An 18,347-nucleotide genomic window follows, 5' to 3' on the forward strand; every position below is an offset into this window, starting at 1 on the left:
TTTATATTCTATATGGCGATATTATTTTTTATTAAATTTATATGTGGTATTATGTATATGTTATATGACGGTATTGTTTAAATTCTATATGGCGGTATTATTTATATATTATATGGCAGTATTATTTATATTCTATATGGTGATATTATTTATATATTACATGGCAGTATTGTTTATATTCTATATGGCGGTTTTATTTATATATTATATGGTAGTATTTATATTCTACATGGTGATATTATTTATATATTATATGGCGGTATTGTTTGTATATTATACGGCAGTATTATTAATATTTTATAAGGCACTATTATTTATATATTATTTATATTCTATATGGCATTATTATTTATATGTTGTATGGCAAGATTGCTTATATACCATATGGCGGTATTATTCTTTATACAGCAGGGGCCCTATTTGCTTGTTGCCCCATACACATTGGTATTTCCCCCATTTATTCGCCTCAGCAATATAAGCTGTGAGAGGTTGTAGTGTGCCTCGCCATACCTCCGCGCCTCATATGTCACCGCGCTGACAGTCCTCCCTCATACAGAGCGATGTATAGAGCCGAAACTATGGGAATAATTACAGATGACGGTAGCGAGTGACATTGTATGTGTCACCGCCGAGCGCTCGCTGCCACCTCCGCAGCATGTGGGAACGTATCTACGTGGATCTCTGCTTTATTACTAATACTCCTTCATTAACTAACTAATGACTGGGCCTCACCAATGAGCTGAGATATGAGGGGCTGTATGGTGGGGTCCTGACATTGTAGAGCTGAGATATGAAGGGCTGTATGGTGGGGTTTTCACATTGTAGAGCTGAGATATGAGGGGCTGTATGCTGGGGTCCTCACATTGTAGAGCTGAGATATGAGGGGCTGTATGGTGGGGTCCTGACATTGTAGAGCTGAGATATGAAGGGCTGTATGGTGGGGTTTTCACATTGTAGAGCTGAGATATGAGGGGCTGTATGCTGGGGTCCTCACATTGTAGAGCTGAGATATGAGGGGCTGTATGCTGGGGTCCTTACATTGTAGAGCTGAGATATGAGGGGCTGTATGGTGGGGTCCTCACATTGTAGAGCTGAGATATGAGGGGCTGTATGGTGGGGTCCTCACATTGTAGAGCTGAGATATGAGGGGCTGTATGGTGGGGTCCTCACATTGTAGAGCTGAGATATGAGGGGCTGTATGGTGGGGTCCTCAAATTGTAGAGCTGAGATATGAGGGGCTGTATGGTGGGGTCCTCACATTGTAGAGCTGAGATATGAGGGGCTGTATGGTGGGGTCCTCACATTGTAGAGCTGAGATATGAAGGGCTGTATGGTGGGGTTTTCACATTGTAGAGCTGAGATATGAGGGGCTGTATAGTGGGGTCCTGGCATTGTAGAGCTGAGATATGAGGGGCTGTATGCTGGGGTCCTCACATTGTAGAGCTCAGATATGAGGGGCTGTATGCTGGGGTCCTCCCATTGTAGAGCTGAGATATGAGGGGCTGTATGGTGGGGTCCTCACATTGTAGAGCTGAGATATGAGGGGCTGTATGGTGGGGTCCTCACATTGTAGAGCTGAGATATGAAGGGCTGTATGGTGGGGTTTTCACATTGTAGAGCTGAGATATGAGGGGCTGTATGGTGAGGTCCTGGCATTGTAGAGCTGAGATATGAGGGGCTGTATGCTGGGGTCCTTACATTGTAGAGCTGAGATATGAGGGGCTGTATGCTGGGGTCCTCCCATTGTAGAGCTGAGATATGAGGGGCTGTATGCTGGGGTCCTCACATAGTAGAGCTGAGATATGAGAGGCTGTATAGTGGGGTCCTGACATTGTAGCGCTGAGATGTGAGAGGCTGTATGGTGGGGTCCTCCCATTGTAGAGCTGAGAAATGAGGGGCTGTATGGTGGGGTCCTCACATTGTAGAGCTGAGATATGAGGGGCTGTATAGTGGGGTCCTGACATTGTATAGCTGAGATATGGGGGGCTGTATAGTGGGTCCCTGACATTGTAGAGCTGAGATATGACGGGCTTTATGCTGGGGTCCTGACATTGTAGAGCTGAGATATGACGGGCTTTATGCTGGGGTCCTGACATTGTAGAGCTGAGATATGAGGGGCTGTATGGTGGAGTCCTCACATTGTAGAGCTGAGATATGAGGGGCTGTATGGTGAGGTCCTTACATTGTAGAGCTGAGATATGAGGGGCTGTATGCTGGAGTCCTCACATTGTAGGGCTGAGATATGAGGGGCTGTATGGTGGAGTCCTCACATAGTAGAGCTGAGATATGAGGGGCTGTATGGTGGAGTCCTCACATTGTAGAGCTGAGATATGAGGGGCTGTATGGTGAGGTCCTTACATTGTAGAGCTGAGATATGAGGGGCTGTATGGTGGGGTCCTCCCATTGTAGAGCTGAGATATGAGGGGCTGTATGGAGGGGTCCTCACATTGTAGAGCTGAGATATGAGGGGCTGTATGCTGGGGTCCTCAAATTGTAGGGCTGAGATATGAGGGGCTGTATGCTGGGGTCCTCAAATTGTAGGGCTGAGATATGAGGGGCTGTATGGTGGAGTCCTTACATTGTAGGGCTGAGATATGAGGGGCTGTATGGTGGGGTCCTCACATTGTACAGCTGAGATATGACGGGCTGTATGGTGGGGTCCTCACATTGTAGGGCTGAGATATGAGTGGCTGTATGGTGGGGTAGTCACATTGTAGAGCTGAGATATGAGGGGCTGTATGGTGGAGTCCTCACATTGTAGAGCTGAGATATGAGGGGCTGTATGCTGGGGTCCTCACATTGTAGGGCTGACATATGAGGGGCTGTATGGTGGGGTCCTCACATTGTAGAGCTGAGATATGAGGGGCTGTATGCTGGGGTCCTCACATTGTAGAGCTGAGATATGAGGGGCTGTATGCTGGGGTCCTTACATTGTAGAGCTGAGATATGAGGGGCTGTATGGTGGGGTCCTCACATAGTAGAGCTGAGATATGAGGGGCTGTATGGTGGGGTCCTCACATTGTAGAGCTGAGATATGAGGGGCTTTATGCTAGGGTCCTCACATTGTAGAGCTGAGATATGAGGGGCTGTATGCTGGGGTCCTTACATTGTAGAGCTGATATATGAGGGGCTGTATGGTGGGGTCCTCACATAGTAGAGCTGAGATATGAGGGGCTGTATGGTGGGGTCCTCACATTGTAGAGCTGAGATATGAGGGGCTTTATGCTAGGGTCCTCACATTGTAGAGCTGAGATATAAGGGGCTGTATGGTGGGGTCCTCACATTGTAGAGCTGAGATATGAGGGGCTGTATGGTGGGGTCCTCACATTGTAGAGCTGAGATATGAGGGGCTGTATGGTGGGGTCCTCACATTGTAGGGCTGAGATATGAGGGGCTGTATGCTGGGGTCCTCACATTGTAGAGCTGAGATATGAGGGGCTGTATGGTGGGGTCCTCACATTGTAGGGCTGAGATATGAGGGGCTGTATGGTGGGGTCCTCACATTGTAGGGCTGAGATATGAGGGGCTGTATGGTGGGGTCCTCACATTGTAGAGCTGAGATATGAGGGGCTGTATGGTGGGGTCCTCACATTGTAGGGCTGAGATATGAGGGGCTGTATGGTGGGGTCCTCACATTGTAGGGCTGAGATATAAGGGGCTGTATGCTGGGATCCTCACATTGTAGAGCTGAGATATGAGGGGCTGTATGCTGGGGTCCTCACATTGTAGGGCTGACATATGAGGGGCTGTATGCTGGGGTCCTCCCATTGTAGAGCTGAGATATGAGGGGCTGTATGCTGGGGTCCTCACATTGTAGAGCTGAGATATGAGGGGCTGTATGCTGGGGTCCTCACATTGTAGAGCTGAGATATGAGGGGCTGTATGCTAGGGTCCTCACATTGTAGAGCTGAGATATGAGGGGCTGTATGCTGGGGTCCTTACATTGTAGAGCTGAGATATGAGGGGCTGTATGGTGGGGTCCTCACATTGTAGAGCTGAGATATGAGGGGCTGTATGCTGGGATCCTCACATTGTAGAGCTGAGATATGAGGGGCTGTATGGTGGGGTCCTCACATTGTAGGGCTGAGATATGAGGGGCTGTATGCTGGGGTCCTCACATAGTAGAGCTGAGATATGAGGGGCTGTATGGTGGGGTCCTCACATTGTAGGGCTGAGATATGAGGGGCTGTATGCTGGGGTCCTCACATAGTAGAGCTGAGATATGAGGGGCTGTATGGTGGGGTCCTCACATTGTAGAGCTGAGATATGAGGGGCTGTATGGTGGATATATGTTTGGTTCATTAGATTCAGGGCTATGACTCCCCCCTTACAGACCTGTTGTAGGATTGTGGAGACCCCGGCTCTCCTGTACTGGGGTCTGTACCTTTGTATCTTTACATTTATGCAGATTTCAGCCACAAACATTAATGCAGATTTACTTCTGGAAGAGACAGGGAGCAGTGATGTAGTGCAGCCTCCTGCCTGTTCATTAAGTAATACATCTTATTACAGGCTGGGGTGCATTATAAGTGAGAACCACCACCGAGTGTATGGCAGGAGCGGAGATACATGTGAAGGATAATCCCTCTATGGCTCTTATAGCCCTCATATTATATCACAGTGTGAATGAAGACAAATCAGAGGATTCATCTACACCACAAACCTTCATCTGAAACCAGGAGTCCATGACATAAGATATTACGGTTCCCTTAAGATGCCCAAAGGCATAAGGGGCCATGTATTCTGCATAACATATTATATACATAGATAAAGTTAAAGATAAATGTTTTTTTTTTTTTAAAGTAAACTGGTTTCAGAACGTTGTATAGATTTGTAATTTACTTCTATTTTAAAATCTCAAGTCTTCCCATACTTATCAGCTGCTGTATGCCCTGCAGGAAGTGGTGTATTCTTTCCAGTCTGACACAGTGCTCTCTGCTGCCACCTCTGTCCATGTCAGGAACTGTCCTGAGCAGGAGAGGTTTTCTGATGATAGATTGGCTGTGGTGGGACCTCTTTGCAGGGGTCACGGCCCTCATGTTGCAGTCTCTCCGGTGTTTATTCCTGCAGTGTTTCCCTATTCACATAAACACTGATACTGATAACCTACCTGAGATAATAAAGAGAGAAAAAATAATTGCCATGTCCTGAGGGGGTAGATACTAGTGAAGCTGACAATGAAGATGGCGGGCAGGAGGCCGCTCTGATTGGTATGGATGTTTATGGGGAAGCGCTCTTACCTCTGGATGCGGCAAGACGTGTCATTGTTTCTCCGGCTCCACCATTAGATTCTTTCACGACGGCCATAACCATTACCGTCCGTGGAATGGATTTCACAAGGGTCATTAACTTTTCCCATTTTATCAGCAGATCAACGTTACTAAATGCTGAAAAATAATTACCAACAGGCGCATTGTATCTAAACCGCCAAACAAGACAGCGCGGTACATCTCCCATAATGCACGAGGAGAGAAGATAGAGATGGGCGTAGTGATTCCAGCCATATATGTGACAAACAGTGACAAGGATGCATAAGAGTGCAGTGTATAAATATCCCCCCCCCCCCGACACCCCCTGCCACCCCCTTCCCTCGCCTATGTGATCTGTAACATATCTGTAATTCACATTACCAGAAATGTCTCTCTTGCCCCAGAAACACAGCTCTTGTCCACTAGGTGTCTCACTTCTTTGCCCACTGCCTGTTGTTAGGGGAAATCTGTCCTTAGTATGGGAGAAAGCAGGACAAATTACAGGAAGTGTGTGTAGGGGGGGGGGGGGGGGGGGGGGGGATCTAGACTGTGTACCTGCACACAGATCCAGTCTGCCTGCCAAAGATATTCTATACTGTTCCTCAAAGGTAAATCAGGGCTTCTTTTTCATCTATGACCACAAATACAGTTCTAGGCAGCTGTAGACACCAGCGTACAGATCATTGTATACCCACAGTGCTGCAGTGTAATCTCCCCTGTTCTTTAGCTTCAGAGCAGCAGCATCTCAATGCTTAATGTAACATTTTCCGTGCTGTGCTTCTTCACTTTCTTTTCTTTCTGCTAATATAGCACCTTACAACCTCAGTGTGTCAGTACCCCGTCTCCTTTACATGTCACATAGCACCTTGTAAGGCCTTGTAAGTGCATTAGTAACTCCTAACCTTCTTCTGTCACATAGCACCCTGCAAATCCAGTGCATCAGTAACCCCTTTCTGCTACACATAGCACCCTGCAAATCTAGTGCATCAGTAACCCCCTTCTGCTACACATAGCACCCTGCAAACCCAGTGCATCAGTTAAAGTGTCACTGTCGTTTAAGTTTTAGTACAGCCGATTTTAAGAAACTTTGTAATTGGGTTTATTAGCTAAAAATGCATTTTTATCATGAAAAAGCAGTTTGAATCTCCCCCCCCCCCCCCCCCCGTCTTCTTGGTTTTCTATGGAGAGGGGAGGGGTGGAGGGAGATGAGGCACCAAAACAGGACAAGAAAGAGTTAATTAACAACTACATCACTGGCTATCTCCTCTGAACTCAGCACTGACCTCTCTGACCTCTGAATACCGGCTTTTACACAGGTCCCACTGTGTAATCCTTTGTTCTCTACTCTCTGCTGGCGACTAATCTCCCTCCTCCCCCCTCCCCTCTCCATAGAACACACAGGGCACGACTGTAGTAAAAGAGTTGAGATTTCCTGATAATGAGCAGTGAATGAGAGAGAGGAGGGGGGGGGGGGGGACCTGGGGAAAGTCTTTTTGAATGCAGATAATGGCAGATTTGCCTAATAAACCCAATTACAAAGTTTCTCAAAATCATCTGGGCTATTTATTTCTGCAAAAAAAAACAAAAAACACAACAGTGACACTTTAACCCTTTCTCTCCACATCTCACACAGCACTTTACAAACCCAGTACAAAAGTAACCCCTTCTCCTCCACATCTCCCTAACATACCCCTAGGGCAGTGATTCAAAACCGGGGTGCCGCGGCACACTGGGGTGCCGGGATCACCCGCCAGGGGTGCCGCGGGATCCCGGTGGGAATAGTGACACTGTGGCCGCAAATCTTCTCGGGATGCACAGATCACTTTGATATTCCGCCCGCACAGTGAGCGGGGGGAACATTAGAGTGAGCAGAATGTAGGAGCAGGACCTGTCAGCGTCCTGCTCCTACATTCACTCCCATAGGCCGCCGGCACTTCATGCCTGCTGCCTATGGGACGCTGGGACGTGACCTCTCCGGCAGGCGTGATGATGTGACGTCATCACGCCTGCCGGAGGTCCCGTCCCTGCAGCTCGCAAGATGGAGCCAGAAGAGGAGGAGAGCTGCTCCCTGCAGCCACACAGCCCAGATTAGGTGAGTAGGATGTTTGTTTTTTTTAGGGGCAGAGCAGGGGGCATTATTAGTTCATGGGGGCACCTCTGGGGGCATTATTAGTTCATGGGGGCATGTCTGGGGGCATTATTAGTTCATGGGGGCATGTCTGGGGGCATTATTAGTATATGGGGGTACCTCTAGGGGCATTATTAGTTCATGGGGGCACCTCTGGGGCATTATTATTTTATGGGGGCACCATTAGTTTATGGGGGGCACTTCTGGGGGCATTATTAGTTCATGAGGGGGCATCTCTGGGGGCATTACATCTGGTATCTCTCATTCACACTGCTGTATGTAGAAGCTACTGGCCAGCGGGTTTCTAGGGGGCACCCTGTATCTGCTTCCTATATCACCATATCAATTTACTTTTTTTTTTTGCCCTTCGTTTTATGCGCTTCCTGTTTTCATTGGTTATTTTATGTCCTGTGACCCAGACCTGGAAAATTACCTTCCCCATCACTATCAGGGCTCTTGTGTCCATTGTGTTCAAGACGGCTCCATTAAAAGCGTGACCTTTATAGAAGGGCCATAAATGTCTCACTTACCGGGACAGGGATTGATAGCTTGTTGTTCATTCTCCTCTTACAGGATGAAGGGTTTGTATGAGCCACGGCTGCCTGTATTCTGCATGCCAATAGTGTCTACTGCAATGCATTATGGGAAACTGGCTGCAAATCTCACACTATGTAATAGGTTACATACAGAAGTAATCTACAGAAAAAGGTGACGCATATGGAAGAACATGACACTACTGATCCTGAGTTACATCCTGTATTATACTTCAGAGCTGCACTCACTATTTTGCTGGTGGGGTCACTGTGTACATACATTACTTATCCTGTACTGATCCTGAGTTACATCCTGTATTATACCCCAGAGCTGCACTCACTATTCTGCTGGTGGGGTCACTGTGTACATACATTACTTTACTGATCCTGTACTGATCCTGAATTACATCCTGTATTTCTTTTATTAAAATTTTAAACATAACAATAAATAAATACAGAAATAACACATCATATCTGACCAGAACAAAACAATAAATAGAAAAATGAAACCATAACATAAACCACCGGTCCATCCCCACACTCATTCCTCCACACAGACAACCCATATACCTATATACACCCATATACAATATATACACAATATAAACAATTTAGCTAAACATATTAATAAACTATATACAAACCTATATATACTACTATATACTATACACCTATAAACACACCTATATACACTACTATATACAATAAACCACTATATACTACACACCTATATAAATAACTAATTGTGAACCCCCTGGCCCAGTTGCATTGTGCACAACCTAATATCACAGACATAATTCTACTCAACCCAACACCAACTAAACAAGACATCATTACACAAATAAACTAAACAAGACATGACAGAAAAAGAATAACCTACAACTAAAAAATACATATAATAATTATTATTTTTTTTTTTGGCCCTGAGCTGGACCCGCATCCCATGCCCCCAGTACATGATCACAGACGTCCATGAACCAGCCCAGGATTTTATATATATATATATATATATATATATATATATATATATATATATATATATATATATCGTCCCAACAAAGTCCCACAGAAGCCCCCTCCCCCCTTTTACCCACCACCCAACCTATCACTAAACCCGAACTCACCCGAACTCACCTCATCCACAGGGGGCGCTGTGCCCCTAATCACCTCATCCACAGGGAGGATTTTACGCTGTGTCGACACTAAACACCGTGTACTCCACGTGTGGTACCTGACCACTATGCTGACTAGGAATAAAGTGCTCCGGTCCCAGCCACCAAGGTTTCTGAATGCTCCATAGGCCCATTCCGCATAGGAGAGGCGGGCCAACCTGGGCCACCCGATGGAAGCGCCCACCCTGTTGTAAACCTCTGTATTAAAGGGACAATGAAGCAGAAAATGCTCCATGCTTTCCAGCATGCCTCCACACTCCTCCCGGGGACATCCCCGATCCTCAGAGCTCCTGCACTTCAGATGAGTTGCATCCTGTATTATACTTCAGAGCTGCACTCACTATTCTGCTGGTGAGGTCACTGTGTACATACATTACTGATCCTGTACTGATCCTGAGTTACATCCTGTATTATACTCCAGAGCTGCACTCACTATTCTGCTGGTGGGGTCACTGTGTACATACATTACATTACTGATCCTGAGTTACACCCTGTATTATACTCCAGAGCTGCACTCACTATTCTGCTGGTGAGGTCACTGTGTACATACATTACTGATCCTGTACTGATCCTGAGTTACATCCTGTATTATACTCCAGAGCTGCACTCACTATTCTGCTGGTGGGGTCACTGTGTACATACATTACATTACTGATCCTGAGTTACACCCTGTATTATACTCCAGAGCTGCACTCACTATTCTGCTGGTGGGGTCACTGTGTACATACATTACATTACTGATCCTGAGCTACATCCTGTATTATACTCCAGAGCTGCACTCACTATTCTGCTGGTGAGATCACTGTGTACATACATTACTGATCCTGTACTGATCCTGACTTACCTCCTGTATATAGTATGTATGTAGTGTGCACTGAGGATGTATATTGGGTCACAGTGGAGGATACAGTGGGCTATTATCACGCAGTGTGTAACATTAGTGATCGGTGCTGGCAGTGTGTGTGTCATGTGGACATCACCGCCCAGTGTAGCAGGAGTCACCTCTGTACTATGATGTCGCTGCTCCCAGCTCGTCCCCGGCCCCCGGCAGCGGTGTGTGGGTGACTGTCAGCCCGGAGGATGCAGGGGAGGAGGGGCGGCTGCTGATGTTGCCGCTGCCGCCGCTCAGCATCCTTTAGCCACGCCTCTTTATTTAATTGACACCAGAAGAACCAATTATCTAGCCGGAGCGGGAGGCTGATGCCGCCGAGCATCCTTTAGCTCCACCCCACATCCTCAGCCAGCCAATGAGAGCGCAGCGTAGGAAAGCAGCTCACCAATGGCGTCTGAGCTCGGGGGGGTGTCGTCCCCGCTCCGTCCGCTTCTCCCCGCAGTGTTGCTGCAGCAGCAGCACGGGACGGATCGGGTCCCTATGGAAGAGATGGAGGAAGAATTAAAGTGTCCGGTGTGCGGCTCCTTCTACAGGGAGCCCATCATCCTGCCATGTTCCCACAGCCTGTGCCTCGCCTGTGCCCGCAACATCCTGGTGCAAACACCGGACTCCGAGTCCCCGCAGAGCCGCCGGGCGTCCGGGCTCTCCGACTACGACTACCTGGACCTGGATAAGATGAGCCTGTACAGCGAGGCGGACAGCGGGTACGGCTCGTACGGAGGCTTCGCCAGCGCTCCCACCACCCCCTGCCAGAAATCCCCCAACGGAGTGCGGGTGTTCCCGCCGAGCATGCCCGCACCGCACCTGCCGCACCACCACTCCTCCGGGGCGCTGCTGCCTCCCCCGCCCGCCCGCAACCAGTGCCTGACCTGCCCGCAGTGCCACCGCTCCCTGCTGCTGGATGACCGGGGGCTCCGCGGCTTCGCCAAGAACCGGGTGCTGGAGGGGGTGATCGAGCGCTACCAGCAGAGCAAGGCGGCGGCGCTGAGGTGCCAGCTGTGCGAGAAGAGCCCGAAGGAGGCCACGGTGATGTGCGAGCAGTGCGACGTCTTCTACTGCGAGCCGTGCCGCCTGCGCTGCCACCCGCCCCGGGGACCCCTGGCCAAACACCGCCTGCTGCCCCCGGCCCAGGGCAGGGTCAGCCGCCGCCTCAGCCCCCGCAAGATCTCCACCTGCACCGACCACGAGCTGGAGAACCACAGCATGTACTGCGTCCAGTGCAAGATGCCGGTGTGCTACCAGTGCCTGGAGGAGGGCAAGCACAGCAGCCATGAGGTCAAAGCGCTGGGGGCCATGTGGAAGCTGCACAAGGTGAGGCTGGGGGTATACGGGGGTGCTGGGGGTATACAGGGGGTGATGGGGGTATACAGGGGGTGATGGGGGTATACAGGGGGTGCTGGGGGCCATGTGGAAGCTGCACAAGGTGAGGCTGGGGGTATACAGGGGGTGCTGGGGGTATACTGGGGGTATACAAGGGGTGCTGGGGGTATACGGGGGGTGCTGGGGGTATACAGGGGGTGCTGGGGGTATACCGGGGGTGCTGGGGGTATACAGGGGGGTGCTGGGGGTATACAGGGGGTGCTGGGGGCCATGTGGAAGCTGCACAAGGTGAGGCTGGGGGTAAACGGGGGGGGGGGGGGGGGCTGGGGGTATACAGGGGGTGATGGGGGTATACAGGGGGGTGCTGGGGGTATACAGGGGGTGCTGGGGGTATACAGGGGGTGCTGGGGGCCATGTGGAAGCTGCACAAGGTGAGGCTGGGGGTATACAGGGGGTGCTGGGGGTATACAGGGGGTGCTGGGGGTATACAGGGGGTGCTGGGGGTATACTGGGGGTATACAGGGCGTGCTGGGGGTATACAGGGCGTGCTGGGGGTATACAGGGGGTGCTGGGGGTATACCGAGGGTGCTGGGGGTATATAGGGGGGTGCTGGGGGTATACCGGGGGTGCTGGGGGCCATGTGGAAGCTGCACAAGGTGAGGCTGGGGGTATACAGGGGGTGCTGGGGGTATACAGGGGGGTGCTGGGGGTATACAGGGGGTGCTGGGGGTATACAGGGGGTGCTGGGGGTATACAGGGGGGTGCTGGGGGTATACCGGGGGTGCTGGGGGTATACAGGGGGTGCTGGGGGTATACAGGGGGGTGCTGGGGGTATACCGGGGGTGCTGGGGGTATACAGGGGGGTGCTGGGGGTATACAGGGGGTGCTGGGGGCCATGTGGAAGCTGCACAAGGTGAGGCTGGGGGTATACAGGGGGTGCTGAGGGTATACAGGGGGTGCTGGGGGTATACCAGGGGTGCTGGGGGCCATGTGGATGCTGCACAAGGTGAGGGGGCACCGGGGGTATAGGGGGGTATACAGGGGGTGCTGGGGGCCATGTGGAAGCTGCACAAGGTGAGGGGGCACTGGGGGTATACAGGGGGGTGTAGGGGGTATACAGGGGGGTGCTGGGGGTATACAGGGGGTGATGGGGGCCATCCGGAAGCTGCACAAGGTGGGGGCCATGCTGGGGGTATACAGGGGGTGCTGGGGGTATACAGGGGGTGCTGGGGGTATACAGGGGGTGCTGGGGGTATACAGGGGGTGCTGGGGGTATACAGGGGGGTGCTGGGGGTATACCGGGGGTGCTGGGGGTATACAGGGGGTGCTGGGGGTATACAGGGGGGTGCTGGGGGTATACCGGGGGTGCTGGGGGTATACCAGGGGTGCTGGGGGCCATGTGGATGCTGCACAAGGTGAGGGGGCACCGGGGGTATACAGGGGGTATACAGGGGGTGCTGGGGGCCATGTGGAAGCTGCACAAGGTGAGGGGGCACTGGGGGTATACAGGGGGGTGTAGGGGGTATACAGGGGGGTGCTGGGGGTATACAGGGGGTGATGGGGGCCATCCGGAAGCTGCACAAGGTGGGGGCCATGCTGGGGGTATACAGGGGGGTGCTGGGGTACCCAGTGGGTGTAGGGCGTGCTGGGGGGTATGTATACATGGCCACCAGGGTTGCTCGGGTATGTACACACTACACAGGGGTACATTTGGGGTGTAGGACATGCTGGGGGTATATAGAACATACAGGGACGCTGTGAGGGGTGCAGTGCATGCTGAGGGTACACATGGCCACCAGGGGGTGCTGGGCATGCTGGAGGTATGTATACAGGGGCACATATGGGGTGCAGTGCCACCCATGATCTATGCATACTGAAGTTATATAGAGTATACAGGGCTGCTTGAGGTTGCTGGGCATGACAAGTGTATACAGGGGCACATAAGGGAAACAGCGCCACATGAAGACTGGGCATGCTGAGGGTATACAGGGGCACCATGTGGTATAGTGCCACTCGAGGACTGGACATGTGGAGGGTATTTAGGGCACACAGGTAAAATATGGGGTATGCCGGCCATAAGGACTGGTGGTTCCTTAGAGCTGATGATGTACAGTGACACCCAAGGACTGGGCATGCTAAGGGTACACAGGGGCACATATGGGGTACGCTGGCCATAATGATTGGAATTTCCTAAGAGTTGATGGCACCGGGTACTGTACCACCGAACGACTATGAAAGATGCTGGGCAAGCTGAGGGCACATATGGGGTTCGCTGGGTGTTTTTAGGAACTGATCCTGACACGGTAACCCCGTGGGGTACAGGCCAACATAAGGACTGAGAGAATCAAAGTGATGAGGGCACTGCTGGGCATGCCAGGGGTGCATAAGCACAAGCCCATGAAGGACTGGTAGGATTGGCACCTGGTGGTGAATGGGATGGACCACCATGGGTACACAAAGCACTGGGGATATGTAAGAGCAGAGGGCACTTCCATCATGGGTACACTGGGCCCAAAGGACTGGGGATATGTAAAAGTTCAGGGCACTACTGGCCATGATATGGGTACCAGGGGAACAACACAGGGTGCTGATGACTACAGAAGGTTCTCTGGACTATAATGACTGGGAAGGATGGCAGCAGGTGGAGAATGGGTGGTGACTGTGCCAAGGACTGAAGTCTTAACAGCAGATGGGCACTTCTGGTCGTGCTGTGGGTACATAGGGTACACAGTGCCATAAGGACTGGTAGAAATGGTAACTGGTGGTGAATGGGGCTAGCCACCATGGCATACAGTACCACCCAAGGACTGGGGGACCTAAGAGCTAAAGGGCAATGCTGTCAATGCTTTGGGTACAAAGGGAACACAGGGGCACTTCAATGGGTATATGGATGGGTAGGAATAGAAGCTGTTCATGTGGTGGGTAGACGGGCACATTGTGGGGTACTGGTGACTACACAGGGTTCTCTGGGCCATAAGCATTGGAAAAGATGGCGGCTATTGGTTAGTGGTGCTGACCATGCCATAGTTACATGGAGGAGTGGGGGTCCATGGTATGGGTAGATAGGGTACACGTGGGCTCTGCTGGGTACACTGGGCCATAAGAGCTGGGAAGGCATTAGGGGTCTGGGGATACACTTGCCATTTGGTGTTGGTTCTGATACCCTGGGCCCAGGAGTTAGGGTGTTCTGCCATGGGCTGCCCTTCCCATTATTTATGGCAGCATGATGCAGTGCCCCCTGCGGCTACCAGTGGGTTATGCCACCCTTCTTCCCTGTACATCTTCTGCCTCTGGATGGGGTATGTGCCAGAAGCAACTTCAGGCCCCTCAGGCATTGGGTTTAAAGTGTTTATTTGTGTTTCAATTCACCCATACCTGGGGGGGGGGGCACTGGCATGGCTTATGGGGGGGCACTGGCATGGCTCATGGGGGGGCACTGGCATGGCTCATGGGGGGGCACTGGCATGGCTCATGGGGGGGCACTGGCATGGCTCATGGGGGGCACTGGCATGGCTCATGGGGGGCACAGGCATGGCTCATGGGGGGGCACTAACATGGCTCATGGGGGGGCACTGGCATGGCTCATGGGGGGGCACTGGCATGGCTCATGGGGGGGCACTGACATGGCTCATGGGGGGGCACTTACATGGCTCATGGGGGGGCACTGGCATGGCTCATGGGGGGGCACTGGCATGGCTCATGGGGGGGCACTGGCATGGCTCATGGCAGGCATTAGTAGAGGTCACACTGCATGACATACCAGGCCCATGTGCACCACTGGTGATGGATCTGTGAGCTGGACCCCGCACTGGCATTGATGCCCATGTGCTTTGGCTCCTGTAGAAGTGTATAGGAAGGCTGTGGGGGAGGGTTTGGAGCAGTGTGTCAGTGAGACGTGGACAGCAGCTACAGTCCGTCTATAACCAGACGCCAATACAGTTACAGTCCCCTAATCTCATGTCGCCCCCTGCACCCTCGTCTCTGTATGTACAGTCCCCGACCGCCGGATGATGGGTGATGCTGAGGTGCGCCATGAATTATTTATACTGCAGAGAGAGGGACTGACCTGATAGATGTAGCAGAGCTCAGCGTGCTGCCTCATATCTCTATATGTATAGGGGGTATACAGGGACAGGTCCTCTGATCACCCTGTATACCGCTCTGCGCTGCCATCTGCCCCTCAGTGTTTGGGGATTTGTATGAGTGACAGGAGTGATTCTGTGTATTGCAGTGTGCGTCGGTCCCTACGGCTGTCACATCCCGGCCCCTCACACCGGGAAGCTGTCACCGTGCGGTGCGGCAGTGTCCATCACTGGGGGAGGGGGGGTTGTGGTGACATGTCTTAGAGTGGTCACATGATCGTCACCTCGCGGTGGACGCACCGTATCCTCTGTGGTCCACCTATAAAATATTCAGTGGTGCGGCCCACCCTCCCCCGGGGCTGAGAGGAAATATATTTCTAGGTGTTAATTGAATCTTCCTCCCCGGGCTGTTATGGATCGGTCTCCTCGTCACTTATTACATCCCGCGCTGCGGACGGCGAGCTGCCTGCTCTGCATTTAGGAGGAAAATTACATACATACGGATGTAGCAGAGCTGAATTTGTTCTTTCCTTTGTATTAGTTTAACGTCCTATGTAAAACCAACAATAAGGCGTCGTAAGTTTTGCTTATCCAGGTAAACCTGGAAAAAATCTGGTTTGTTATGTAGCAGAGCCAAGAGTCTGTTATGTAGCAGAACCGAGTGTTTGTTATGTAGCAGAACCGAGTGTTTGTTATGTAGCAGAGCCGAGAGCTTGTTATGTAGCAGAGCCGATTGTTTATGTAGCAGAGCCGAGAGCTTGTTATATAGCAGAGCCGAGAGCTTGTTATGTAGCAGAGCCGAGAGCTTGTTATGTAGCAGAGCCGATAGCTTGTTATGTAGCAGAGCCGAGAGTTTGTTATGTAGCAGAGCCGAGTGTTATGTAGCAGAGGCGAGAGTTTGTTATGTAGCAGAGCCGCGTGTTTGTTATGTAGCAGAGCCGAGGGTTATGTAGCAGAGGCGAGAGTTTGTTATGTAGCAGAGCCGCGTGTTTGTTATGTAGCGGAGCCGAGAGTTTGTTATGGAGCAGAGCCAAGAGCTTGTTATGTAGCAGAGCCGAGAGTTTGTTATAGAGCAGAGCCAAGAGCTTGTTATGTAGCAGAGCCGAGAGTTTGTTATGTAGCAGAGCTGAGAGTTTGTTATGTAGCAGAGCTGAGAGTTTGTTATGTAACAGAGCCAGGTGTTTGTAATGTAGCATAATTGGTTGTGACGTTGTGGTGTGTTATAGCTGGTACTGCACAGTATATGGTCCTTAGAGTGTGCAGTTACACATTCAGCTCTGCTATATCTGTCCACCAGCATATAACCCTGATGGTCCAGATGAGGATGCTGGGGGATAGCTGGGTGTATAGAGAGGATACAGATAGATACCAGTGTAGACGCCATCATGGTGGAGGCTGAGGTAACTGCCCATACCCAGGTCACAAGGCAGCAGAGTCTCAGGACGGAGGGTTTTTTGATTGTATTGAGAGTTGACCAAGTCCTGATCCTGAATAAGAAGTCCTGCTTCAGAAGATACCCCAGACTCTATGGACTGTGAAGGCCCAGCATGGAGCCCGGCCAGGACTGTGGAGGTCCCGAAGGGCCCTAGCTGGATATGAGGATGTTCTTCAGTTGTCGGTTTGAGAATAAGGAATGTGAAATCTTGATGTTACAATGCAGACATTTTAGAGAATTGTGAACTTCTGAAGTTGTGGAGATGATTTACTGAAGGATCTGGCTTGTTTCCTTAGAGCTCAAAGAGAGGATCAGCTTCACTCATCTCATTAGTCTACATTCACCTAACTAGAGATCCAACCGCACCTATCTTGAGGCCATCCTCCCTGACCTCACTAGACGAACATCCTCACCACACTAGAGGTCCGTTAGAGCACCACCACTTCATTAGAGGACCACCCTTATCTTACTAACCTCTCTAGAGGACCACCCTCACCTCAAAAACCTCACTAGAGTACCACCCTCACCACTCTTACCCCACTAGAAGTCCAACCGCACTTTAGAGAACCACCACTTCGCTAGAGCACCACCCTTACTTCACCAGAGGATCACCCTCACCTCAATAAACTCTCAAGTCTAGAGGACCACCCTTGCCTTACTAACCTCACCAGAGGACTACCCTTGCCTTACTAACCTCACCAGAGGACTTCCCTGACCACTCTTACTCCACTAGAGGTCCAACTTTGTTAGAAGACCTACTACGCTTGCCTGACTGATGGTTCAACCTCCCTGACCTCTTTGGAGGTACTAGAGATCTAACCTCACCAGCAGTTTTACCACACTTACCTTACTAGAGGTCCAATCTCACTAACTGCATAAGAGGTCCAAACTCTGACCTCATTGGAGGTCCCATCCTGCCAACCACACAAGAGATCCCACCCCTCTGAATGGAAAACCTCTCACCTAACTAAAGGTCCGTCCTCTCTTACTTTATTGGGGGTTCTGATCCCATTTGTTGTCTAACCAGACTACAGATCCCACTACAGTAATGGCTCAAACTTACTCACCAATAGAAGTCCAACCTGACTGGAAGAGGACCACCCTCACCTCACCAACCTCACTAGAGGACCACCCTCACCACACTAACCTCACTAGAGGACCACCCTCACCACACTAACCTCACAAGAGGACCACGCTCACCACACTAACCTCACTAGAGGACCACCCTCACCACACTAACCTCACTAGAGGACCACCCTCACCACACTAACCTCACTAGAGGACCACCCTCACCACACTAACCTCACTAGAGGACCACCCTCACCTCACCAACCTCACTAGAGGACCACCCTCACCACACTAACCTCACTAGAGGACCACCCTCACCACACTAACCTCACTAGAGGACCACCCTCACCACACTAACCTCACTAGAGGACCACCCTCACCACACTAACCTCACTAGAGGACCACCCTCACCTCACCAACCTCACTAGAGGACCACCCTCACCACACTAACCTCACTAGAGGACCACC

General features: G+C 51.1%; 1 protein-coding gene across 8 annotated transcripts in view; it reads left to right on the forward strand.

The window, feature by feature from the left end:
- The first annotated feature begins 10,410 nt into the window (after positions 1–10,410).
- TRIM9 (tripartite motif containing 9) overlaps positions 10,411–18,347 on the forward strand; it is a 51,837-nt gene continuing 43,900 nt past the window's right edge. For 7 of the 8 annotated variants that reach the window (XM_069950872.1, XM_069950874.1, XM_069950878.1 and 4 more), the window contains exon 1: positions 10,412–11,285. In XM_069950872.1, the coding sequence (XP_069806973.1) occupies positions 10,455–11,285 (831 nt within the window). In that variant the 5' untranslated portion in view covers positions 10,412–10,454. Of the gene's footprint in view, positions 11,286–18,347 lie in introns of all 8 variants that reach the window. The other variant, XM_069950873.1, reaches the window with a different exon arrangement.

Source organism: Dendropsophus ebraccatus, chromosome 13 (assembly GCF_027789765.1).
Source record: "Dendropsophus ebraccatus isolate aDenEbr1 chromosome 13, aDenEbr1.pat, whole genome shotgun sequence".
Lineage (NCBI taxonomy): Eukaryota > Metazoa > Chordata > Amphibia > Anura > Hylidae > Dendropsophus > Dendropsophus ebraccatus.